The sequence below is a fragment of the Palaemon carinicauda genome, chromosome 13 (genome assembly GCF_036898095.1).
Source record: "Palaemon carinicauda isolate YSFRI2023 chromosome 13, ASM3689809v2, whole genome shotgun sequence".
NCBI classification, from domain to species: Eukaryota; Metazoa; Arthropoda; class Malacostraca; order Decapoda; family Palaemonidae; genus Palaemon; species Palaemon carinicauda.
Genome location: NC_090737.1, coordinates 123,084,316 through 123,096,815, shown reverse-complemented (window position 1 = coordinate 123,096,815; position 12,500 = coordinate 123,084,316). Strand labels below are relative to the sequence as shown.

Below are 12,500 nucleotides of genomic sequence, written 5' to 3'. Positions count from 1 at the left end.
TAAATTCTTCGGGTAGTATTTGGGATGAGACTACTAGCCCCTCAGGACCATCCCCTTCTGATTGAGACTTACCAGCGTTGACCAACTACCAGTTACTTACTTCAGTGCTTAGACAAAGAGAGTCGAAATAGGGATAATTTCTATACTACACAGTATTCTAGAACTTTTATTTCAGCTCTGACTGGGTTGTGGAATGATCTTCCTGGTCAGGTACTTGAATCGGTGGAACTTCAAAAGTTCAAACTTGCAGCGAAGGTTTTTATATTGAACAGGCTGCTGACATAATTCTCTTTTCATAGTTTATATATAAAAGATCTATTCTAATGTTATTACTGTTCTTAAATATGTTATTTTAATTGTTCATTACTTTTCTTGTGATTTATTCACTTCCATATTTCCTTTCCTCAATGGGCGATCTTTCCCTGCTGGACCCCTTAGACTTATAGCTTTCCCAACTAGGGTTGGTACTAGTGAGTCGAGCAACCTGACTACTGGACTGAGAGAGCAATTTTTATTTCTTTTCCATATCATCATTATTAATAAATGGACCTCTTGAGAGCTATGATCAGCGTAATATAAAATTGTAGGCGATGAATTTATTAATGATAGGCTCCAACAAGACACGCAGATTAAGCAAGAGACAATGAATTAGTTAGTTGATGTATAACCCTCTTGAAGGCCTTGGGCTGCTGACATGTTTTTCCAACTATGGTTTTAGCTTGACTAATAGTAGTAGTAAGGATAATGATAATAATCAGGGGATGTATAATGATAGGCTTAAACAAGACTCGTAGTTTAAGCAAGAGTCAATGGAATAGTTAGTTGATGTATATGATAAATGGAGCTCTTGCTTAGTTCTTCTTCGTTCTAAAACGTAAGTTGCTTTCAGGTCTGGTGAACGGGACTCATTGCTATAGAGATACAGAGCTCTGACATAGTTCTTTTTCGTTCTAACACCTAAGTTGCTTTCAGGTCTGGTGAACGGGACTCATTGTTATAGAGATACAGAGCTCTGACATAGTTCTTCTTCGTTCTAACACGTAAGTTGCTTTCAGGTCTGGTGAACGGCACTCATTGCTCGAGAGATACAGAGCTCTGACATAGTTCTTCTTCGTTCTAACACGTAAGTTGCTTTCAGGTCTGGTGAACGGCACTCATTGCTCGAGAGATACAGAGCTCTGACATAGTTCTTCTTCGTTCTAACTCGTAAGTTGCTTTCAGGTCTGGTGAACGGGACTCATTGCTCTAGAGATACAGAGCTCTGACATAGTTCTTCTTCGTTCTAACGCGTAAGTTGCTTTCAGGTCTGGTGAACGGGCCTCATTGCGCGAAAGATACAGAGCTCTGACATAGTTTTTCTTCGTTCTAACACGTAAGTTGCTTTCAGGCCTGGTGAACGGGCCTCATTGCTATAGAGATACAGAGCTCTGACATAGTTCTTCTTCGTTCTAACACGTAAGTTGCTTTCAGGTCTGGTGAACGGGCCTCATTGCGCGAAAGATACAGAGCTCTGACATAGTTTTTCTTCGTTCTAACACGTAAGTTGCTTTCAGGCCTGGTGAACGGGCCTCATTGCTATAGAGATACAGAGCTCTGACATAGTTTTTCTTCGTTCTAACACGTAAGTTGCTTTCAGGTCTGGTGAACGGGACTCATTGCTATAGAGATACAGAGCTCTGACATAGTTCTTCTTCGTTCTAACACGAAAGCTGCTTTCAGGTCTGGTGATCGGGACTCATTGCTCTAGAGATACAGAGCTCTGACATAGCTCTTCTTCGTTCTAACGCGTAAGTTGCTTTCAGGTCTGGTGAACGGGACTCATTGCTATAGAGATACAGAGCTCTGACATAGCTCTTCTTCGTTCTAACTCGTAAGTTGCTTTCAGGTCTGGTGAACGGGACTCATTGCTCTAGAGATACAGAGCTCTGACATAGCTCTTCTTCGTTCTAATGCGTAAGTTGCTTTCAGGTCTGGTGAACGGGCCTCATTGCTCGAAAGATACAGAGCCCTGACTTAGTTTTTCTTCGTTCTAACACCTAAGTTGCTTTCAGGTCTGGTGAACGGAACTTCTTGCTCGGGAAATCAAATCCTGTGTAAGTCTGGGACCCAGTGCGTCTACCATCATGAAATTTGCAGGAATGGCGCGCAGTGCAGTGACGGATCAGACGAGGACCCTCATATTTGCTCTGTAAGTATGATAACTCGTAGAGGCACGAGCGATAAAACTTACCTAGAAGCTGTTTTGTATTTTTCTTTTTTGAAGTTTTAATTCTTATTATATCGGTATAATAAACAGTATAATTGAGGTTCTTATTTTTACTATGCACCATACCTGCTCTCTTAATGGATGGGATGCTTTTGGTCCTAATTAAAATAACAGTAGGCCTATCATAAATTGATAATAATGACGGGACAATTAGTTTACCGATGACTGTTCCAAAGATCATCATACTAAGAGCGCTTTTAAAACTTTAGATTTTAAGAATAATAAACCTAGACGGTTCTGGTATCTATTGTCAACAAACTTTACACCAGTTATTCAATACTGGCGGCAAAATCTATCTAAAAAGTTCTCAAGTTTTAATCCACACCAACACGAATGAAAGAGACATCAGTCTTTCCCCCAGTATTGAATACAGAAAGGAAATATTTTTCGCAATAAATGACGCAAAATGTACCCTTGTGGAACCATGACAATAAGAGCAACATTTTTTTTTTTTTTTTTTTTTTTTTTTACAGGGGTGAGTACCAAAAATGGAAACAGCGTTAAGAATTGTGGTGCCCTTCCAATATGTGTTCTACCGAATTGTTTTCATCTCGACATGTGATCTACCGAACTGTCTTTTTTTTTTTTTTTTTTTTTTTTTTCTTGCTCCACTGTGGTTTGCTTTCCTCGCAAAGAACAAAAAACATCACTGCTGTTATGTAGCATACTGGCAAGCGGTACATAGAAAGCTGCGTTCTTTATTTCTGGGATACTTTTTAAAACTTCTAATGATTTTTACTCCGCACGACCTACTAGTACACTGTTAAAAACCCTGTGATTTTGATAGGAAATTCTCCGTAAAAACATACTTCTCAGCCGTATTTCAGTAAATACAAGCGACCGTAATTTTTATCCTACTTTATTATCTTTTACGGGCTGGTGACCGTAATATCGCTCCTTTACGTCATGATGATGATGACGTCAATATATCCGTTTTTTAATGGCAACAATTATTTTAAAAATTTCAACGTTTTTTTTTTTTTTTTTTTTTTTTTTTTTTTTTTTTTTTTTTCCGGCAAAATCTAATGCTATAAATAGCATATCACTATCATAAATTGGTAGATCCCAGACCGATAGATCACATATTGAAAGAATTTGTTCACTATGACTTCCTTTTTGTCTTCATGCTCTTCTCGCTCCCCAGTTTTGGACCCATGACAACTCGAACTGCAACTACGAAACCTTCTATTGGAGACGTCAGGGAAGATGTCTCTCCATCAGGGACTTCTGCAGCACTGAAGACAGGGCGGCCGAGAAGGACCCTAGGATCTGCCAGGTAATGATGGGAGGATGATCAGATAGATATTTTAGTTCGAGCTGAATTAATTTCACTTTCAGATAATTAATATATATATATATATATATATATATATATATATATATATATATATATATATATATATATACAGTATATATATATATATATATATATATATATATATATATATATATATATATATATATATATATATATATATATATATATATATATATATATGTGTGTGTGTGTGTGTGTGTGTGTATGGGTGTGTGTCTGTGTGTGTTTGTGTGTTTATATGTGTGCGGGTATACAGTATATATATATATATATATATATATATATATATATATATATATATATATATATACATATATATATATATATATATATATATATATATAGCCTATGACTATATATATATATATATATATATATATATATATATATATATATATATATATATATATAGCCTACGACTATATATATTTATTTATATATATATATATATATATATATATATATATATATATATATATATATATATATATATATATATGGTATACACACATACATACACACATATATATATACATACATATATATATTCAAATAAGCCATATATATTTTTGATATATTAATGTCTGGATTCTCTTAACGACCTCGGGATCAGAGCTCCAGGCGAAATCACACAAAGACAAGAGCTTGGCTCCGGCCGGGAATCGAACCCTGGTCGGCAAGCTTATATAGACAGTGACTAACCCACTTGGCCACTTAGTCACTGTCTATATAAGCTTGCCGACCAGGGTTCGATTCCCGGCCGGAGCCAAGCTCTGGGTTAGTCACTGTCTATATAAGCTTGCCGACCAGGGTTCGATTCCCGGCCGGAGCCAAGCTCTTGTCTTTGTGTGATTTCGCCTGGGGCTCTGATCCCGAGGTCGTTAAGAGAATCCAGACATTAATATATCAAAAATATATATGGCTTATTTGAATATGAAAAACACGTAAAAATGTGCAAAATTTATCATAAATTGAATGCCAAGTAACAAACTACCAATTAGCTGCGATGGTGAAGATGGGTTGATTTCAATTCTAAGTACAAAATACCTGAATTCGACAGGTATAAGTACAGTAGAATTGTCATTGACTTTTTAATCTTTCTTCGTAGCCAAGTGGGTTAGTCACTGTCTATATAAGCTTGCCGACCAGGGTTCGATTCCCGGCCGGAGCCAAGCTCTAGTCTTTGTGTGATTTCGCCTGGGGCTCTGATCCCGAGGTCGTTAAGAGAATCCAGACATTAATATATCAAAAATATATATGGCTTATTTGAATATGAAAAACACGTAAAAATGTGCAAAATTTATTACATATATATATATATATATATATATATATATATATATATATATATATATATATATATATATATATATATATATATATATATATATATATATACATAATACAGTGCACCAACTTACGCGAATTAGTTAAAACTTAAAGAAAAAGATATATGTATACTTTTGTATGCATATATATATATATATATATATATATATATATATATATATATATATATATATATATATATACATACATACATATTGATATACTATAATATATAAAGAGAGAGAGAGAGAGAGAGAGAGAGAGAGAGAGAGAGAGAGAGAGAGAGAGAGAGAGAGAGAGAGAGAGAGAGAGAGAGAGAGAGAGAGACCGTACTTGTTTGTTTGTTGTTTGTTCGTTTGTATCTCTATCAACAGAAGATTAAACGCATATTTATCCCATCACAGATTATAAACTTTAAAAGGCTGGTGATGCAATCGGAAGAGGACACAGGATTGATGTTAAGTAAGTATGATTAAAATCATCATGAATTAATTACTTTTTGTAGTTTCTTCAGGAGAATTTCCTTTGCTGTAGATATTTGTTTGAATGTTTGTGGTGTAAATTGATTGAATAAATAAGTTGATAAAGGGTTTTCAGTCATATTATAAATTATATTTCTATCTGAAGTGTCATTATTCATTATTCAACAACAAATTGATTAGGCGATAGTAAAATTATCTTCCCAGACGAGGTATACTTCAATTGGATAAATTCTTGGGAGTAAGTTAATTTTTATTATTATTATTATTAGCTAAGCTACAACCCTAGTTGGAAAAGCAAGATGCTATTAGCCCAAGGGCTCCAATAGGGAAAAGTAGCCCAGTGAGGAGAGGAAATAAGGAAATAGATTAACGATATCAGAAAAAATTAACAAAAAATCAACAAAAGAATAATTTAAAAACAGTAACATCAAAACAGATATGTCATGATATATGAACTATAAAAAGCCTGTTCAACATAATAACATTTGCTGCAAGTTTGAACTTTTAAAGTTCTACCGATTCAACTACCCGATTATGAAGATCATTCCACAGCTTGGTCACAGCTGGAATAATTCATATAATTAACCTTTCAGAACGTAAGATGTAAAGAATAGATTTATACTTGCTGTCTTGATAACACACACCGAATAGTCTGGCCTATTCTTTACATATTCTCCTCTGTCCTCATACACCTGACAATACCAAACAATTCTTCTTCATCCAAAGGCACTGCAATTGCTCAGTGGCCACTTTCCTCTTGGTAAGGGTAGAAGAGACTCTTAAGCTATGGTAAGCTGTTCTTCTGGGAGAAGCACACTAAAATCTAACCATTGTTCTCTCGTCTTGGATAGCCTCTGTACCATGGTCTTCCACTGTCTTGGGTTACAGTTCTCTTGCTTGAGGGTACACTTGGGCACACTATTCTATCTTATTTCCTTTCATCTTGTTTTGTGAAAACCTTTATAGTTTATGTAGGAGATATTTATTTTAATGATAGTACTGTTCTCAAATTATTCTAATTCTCCCTGTTTCCTTTCCTCACTGGGCTATTTTCCTTGTTGGAGCCCCTGGGTTTATAAGCATCCTGCTTTTCTAACTAGGGCTGTAGCTTAGCAATTAGCAATAATAATATTAATCCACATTTTATCTTTCTTCCATAGAGTCTTATTAATAAATACTTTTGACTTGTGCAATCGAGGATATTTCATATAATATAACTGAGGTTCCTTAAACAAATTGAAACAGAGGAAATGTATATAAGATGAAATATGAATGAATAAAGTACAAAGTTAAGCATTTGCAAAGTTGAAAATCCAGAGATATCAATTACGAATAATTTTAATAATTTTGATAATAACAATGATTTTAATAACTTTAATAATAACAGTAATTTCAGAACCAATAATAATAATAATAATAATAATAATAATAAAATAATTCTAAAATAATAATAATAAAATAGTAATAATAATAATAATGATAATAATAATAATAATGATAATAATCATTAGTATTATTATTATTATTAGGCTATTATTATTATTACTATTATTATTATTATTATTATTATTATTATTATTATTATTATTATTATTATTATTATTATTAGCAAGCTACATCCCTGTTTGGAGAAGCAGAATATTTCAAACCCAAAACATGGAAAGTAGCCCAATGAGGACCGTCAATCAATTTAGGATGTATATATCGTCACCCAAAAGAAAATACTTCATTTAATTATATTTCTGATTGTTCTCTAGTCTTGGGTAGTGCCATAGCCTTTGTACCATAGTCTTCCACTCTCTGAGGTTAGAGTTCTCTTGCTTAAGGGTACACTCGAGCACACTATTCTATCTAATTTCTCATCATCTTGTTTTGTTAAAGTTTTTATAAATTAGTTTAAATACGAGATATTTATTTTAATGTAATTACTCTTAAAATATTTTATTTTCCTTTCCTCACTGGACTATTTTCCCTGTTGGAGCCCCTGAGCTTATAGCATCCTGCTTTTCCAACTATGGTTGTTGCTTAGCAAATAATAATAATAATAATAATAATAATAATAACGAGATGAGATCATTCAGTGTTATTTTAGATAATGAGAGTAATTATTATTATTATTATTATTATTATTATTATTACTTGATAAGATAAAACCCTAGATGGAAAAGAGGATGCTATAAGCCCAGGGGCTCCAAAAGGGAAAATAGCCCAGTGAGGAAAGGAAACAAAGAAAAATAAAATATTTTAAGGACAGTAACATTAAAATAAATATGTTTTTATATAAACTATGAAAACTTTAACAAAACAAGAGGAAAAGAAATTAGAAAGAATAGTGTGCCCAAGACAGTGGAAGACCATGGTACAGAGGCTATGACACTACCCAAGTCTAGAGAATACTGGTTTGATTTCGGAGTGTCCTCCTAAAAGAGCTGCTTGCCATAGCTAGAGAGCCTCTTCTACCCTTACCAAGAGGAAAGTAGTCACTGAACAAAAACAGTGGATTCTTTTCCCTTAATATAAGAGCAGAGAAATAATGATAATTTCAATAAAAGCTCCAGAACGTATTAACAATCTTCTATAAAACGCTTGGCTCTATCTTTTCTTTCTTTTACAGCCGAACAGTTGGTCAGCCTGGTGCAGCAAGCGGTGAACGCTACTGCGAAGTCTCCCACTCCCTGTCCGATGTTCTACAACAAAGTTGGGGATAGCTGTCTGTCTTTCTTCTCTCCTGCAAAGGTTTTTATTCATATCTTATCAGTTTAATCATTGTTATCATCAATTATCAATCTACATGCCATTGCATATGGAATCTGGGTTATGTGTAAGACGATAGAACGATAATCCTTAGAAATATTTTACGCCATACAGTTACGGATCTGTTTTTGACTTCCTTCTTTTGAAAAGGCTTTTTTTTTAATGTTAGTACAATTAATATTATCAGAATTTTGATAATACAGTATATCTAATAATCAATGCTAATTACGGTTCAATGTAAATTTGTAGAAATGTAACGTTCGCTCTCCCTAAAGGCCTTCCATATTTCTAGGTAGTAGCCTAGGTTGGCCAGGGCACCAGCCACTCATTGAGATAATACCACTAGAGACTTTGGGGGTCCTTTGACTGGCCAGACAGTATTACATTGGATCCTTCTCTCTGGTTGCTGTTCAATTCCCCTTTGCCTACACATACACCGAATAGTCTGGCCTATTCTTTGCATTTTCTCTTCTGTCCTCATACACCTGACAACACTTGAGATCACCAAAACAATTCTTCACCCAAGGGGTTAACCACTGATCTATAATTGTTCAGTGGCCACTTTCCTCTTGGTAAGGGTAGAAGAGACTCTTTAGCTATGGTAAGCAGCTCTTCTAGGAGAAGGACACTCCAAAATCAAACCAGTGTTCGCTAGTCTTGGGTAGTGCCATAGCCTCTGTACCATGGTCTTCCACTGTCTTGGATGAGAGTTCTCTTGCTTGAGGGTACACTCAGGTTCACTATTCTATATTATTTCTCTTCCTCTTGTTTTGTGAAAGTTTTTATATTTTCTATAGGAAATGTTTATTTTAATGTTACTGTTCCTGAAATATTTTATTTTTCCTTGTTTACTTTCCTCACTGGGCTATTTTCCCTGTTGGAGCCCCTGGGCTTATAGCATCCTCTTTTCCAACTAGGGTTGTACCTTAGCAAATAATAATAATAATAATAATAATAACAATAATAATAATAATAAAAAATCTAATCACGGAAACGTTGATGCTAGATTTGAAATAGTTTCACCATGCACAGATAGTTAGTTACTAGTTAATTGTTTCTCTTAAAACTACTAACATAAACATAATAATTTGTGCGTGTGTAAAGATGGAGGTTGTGAATATCTGATTTGATTTCTAAAAGAACGTTGTTATTTTATTCAAATGTGCCAAGAATGATAAACACAGGATTTTTTTATTTGTTAAAGGATAATTTGAAATTGGCTTCTAAAATGTGTAAGAGAAACTTCTACGGTTGCAAATAAGAGGGAAAAACTCCAAATTTCCACGGTTTCAGATTTTGACATATACTTCTCCAGAGATATGTTTTATAGGTATATATGTGGTCTACTATAATTATAAAGGGTATTGAAGTTGTGAAAGTTACCCGTAATTCCTTGACGAGTCGTGTATATGATTGTATTGTTTTGTTTTCCAAGTTGTACAAAACATGGTGCTGTTTTGGCATGCGATCTCAAAGTTGTGCCTTTGCTTTGGTATGCAATCTCAGCTGATACAATAGTAGCGATCTCACTTCACTTCACGGCGAAGCAAGAACCATTAGTTTCTAAATATATATATATATATATATATATATATATATATATATATATATATATATATATATATATATACCGGGAATAATTATCTAAGAAATAATAATCAATCATTGATATTAGAGTGTGCAGCTCAACATTACCGCTTGCCAGTACATACAGAGCTTGATGTCTATTTTTTTCGCGAGCGAAGCGAGCGCACTTCTAAGCAAGAACCATTAGATTTCCTATCATTCTTTTTTTTTTTTTTTTACCAATTAAAAATACTGATATCACATACCAGAGCAAAAGAATAATTTCTGAGATCACGCCATAGATTAGATCGCATACCAGAACATCACCCAAAACATGTGTTAGAAAGTATTACAATAGTATTGAGGAAAATTTATCCGATTTGTTGAATTATCAATCTTTGATAAGAAAACCCTAATTGAAATTTTAATTGAACATTTTGTTCTTAGAATATGACACTTTTAATTGCCTGATTCTCAATCCGGGGGTTGGAAGTTCGATCTCTGTTCAAGTACAATCATTTGGAGCACTCTATAGGTCTTCCTGCTGAGTCTTCAGCAGCTATTACCTGCTCCTCCCTGGTTCTTGCTTGGGTAGAGAAAGCAGGGGTGACTAAACTGAGGTTTGTGAATAGTAATGGCAGAAGAGACTATATAGGAGACCTTAACACTAATGAAGCAGTAATAGGTATGAAAACAAGGCTAAATATGCCAGAATTAAAAGAAAATGATAGAAACAGGAGTAATAATGATAGGCTTTGTTTGTTTATGTAGTGAGGCAGAGGATACTACCCAGCATATGGTTAGCTGTAATGAGGTTAGAAATTTTAGAAACAACGTAGAAATAGGAAATTTAAAAACACCAACTAAAGATGTAGCCCGGTATATTAAAAAGGCCCTTGAAGTTATAAGTTAAAGCATGTATAGCTGTGCTGTCTGTGTAGGAGGTAACTATAGTCAATTCTTTTTAGTGAGGCAGATTTGTACCGACTCGCAGGGGTGCCTTTTGAGCTCGGAAAAGTTTCCTGATCGCTGATTGGTTGGACAAGATAATTCTAACCAATCAGATAATAGGAAACTTTTCCGAGCTAAAAGGGCGCCGCTGCGGGTCCGTGCAAATGCGCCTCATTAAAAAACTTGAGTATAGTGATACCGAGTTTTCTACAGAATACAGCGCTTTGCACATACTACGCTTCATCTAGTAGGGTGCCCACAATCACAGTGTTGTGGAGAGAGCAACGAGGAACCTGGAACTGAGAGTAAGCTAATGATCAACCTTTAAAACCTTCATAAACTTTATACAGATGCCGTTCCTTTTCAGATCTCGTGGCCTGAGGCCAGACAGTTTTGCCTGTCACTTGGAGGGGAATTACTGTCCATCAAGAAAGTGACTGTCCTTGAACAAGTACTGGATTATATGAGAGACTCCCGTGAGTATACCATGGGACTGTTACTGCTGAATGTGTGGCCTTCTTTAATTACATTTATTCAAGACTAAATTAACAATTTGTACTATTTAACTTGACAAGGAGGCCCGTTTCTACATTTCAATTTTGAGATCAAGTTATTTATAATTAACTACTACTACTACTACTACTACTACTACTACTACTACTACTACTACTTAAGATATTCTATTTTAATTGTTCATTACTTCTCATATAATATATTTATTTTCTTATTTCCTTTCTTCACTGGGCTATTTTTCTCTATTAGAGCCGTTTAGCAATAGCATCCTGCTTTTCCAACAAGGGTTTTAGCTCAACTAATAATAATAATAATAATAATAATAATAATAATAATAATAATAATAATAATAATAATAACACTTTTACTACTATTACTACTACTATTAGAAATAGTCTCTTTTAATAGCTCATCACTTCTCATGTAGTATATTTAGTTCCTTATTTCCTTTCCTCACTAGGCTATTTTTTCCCTGTTGGAGCCCTTGACTAATAGCATCCTGCTTTTCCAACTAGGGCTGCACCTCAACTAATAATAATAATAATAATGATAATAATAATAATAATAATAATAATAATAATAATAATAATAATAACCACAACACTTTTACTAATATTACTACTACTACTAGAAATAGTCTCTTTTAATAGCTCATTACTTCTCATGTAGTATATTTAGTTCCTTATTTCCTTTCTTCACTAGGCTATTTTTTCCCTGTTGGAGCCCTTGACTAATAGCATCCTGCTTTTCCAACTAGGGCTGCACCTCAACTAATAATAATAATAATAATGATAATAATAATAATAATAATAATAATAATAATAATAATAATAATAACCACAACACTTTTACTAATATTACTACTACTACTAGAAATAGTCTCTTTTAATAGCTCATTACTTCTCATGTAGTATATTTAGTTCCTTATTTCCTTTCTTCACTAGGCTATTTTTTCCCTGTTGGAGCCCTTGACTAATAGCATCCTGCTTTTCCAACTAGGGCTGCACCTCAACTAATAATAATAATAATAATAATAATAATAATAACAATTTTACTACTATTACTACTACTAATAGAAATAGTCTCTTTTAATAGCTCATTACTTCTCATATAGTATATTTAGTTCCTTATATCCTTTCCTCACTAGGCTATTTTTTCCTTGCTGGAGCCCTTGACTAATAGCATCCTGCTTTTCCAGCTAGGGCTGCACCTCAACTAATAATAATAATAATAATAATAATAATAATAATAATAATAATAATAATAATAATAATAATAATAATAATAATAATAATACCCACAACACTTTTACTACGACTAT

At 33.8% G+C, this 12,500-nt stretch overlaps 1 protein-coding gene across 1 annotated transcript in view; it reads left to right on the top strand.

The window, feature by feature from the left end:
- LOC137652393 (uncharacterized) overlaps positions 1–12,500 on the top strand; it is a 26,080-nt gene that overhangs the window by 9,401 nt on the left and 4,179 nt on the right. The window contains exons 3-7 of the mRNA XM_068385781.1: positions 2,052–2,188; positions 3,411–3,542; positions 5,318–5,375; positions 8,010–8,131; positions 11,034–11,142. Coding sequence (XP_068241882.1) covers positions 2,052–2,188; positions 3,411–3,542; positions 5,318–5,375; positions 8,010–8,131; positions 11,034–11,142 — 558 coding nt within the window. The remainder of the gene's footprint in view (positions 1–2,051; positions 2,189–3,410; positions 3,543–5,317; positions 5,376–8,009; positions 8,132–11,033; positions 11,143–12,500) is intronic.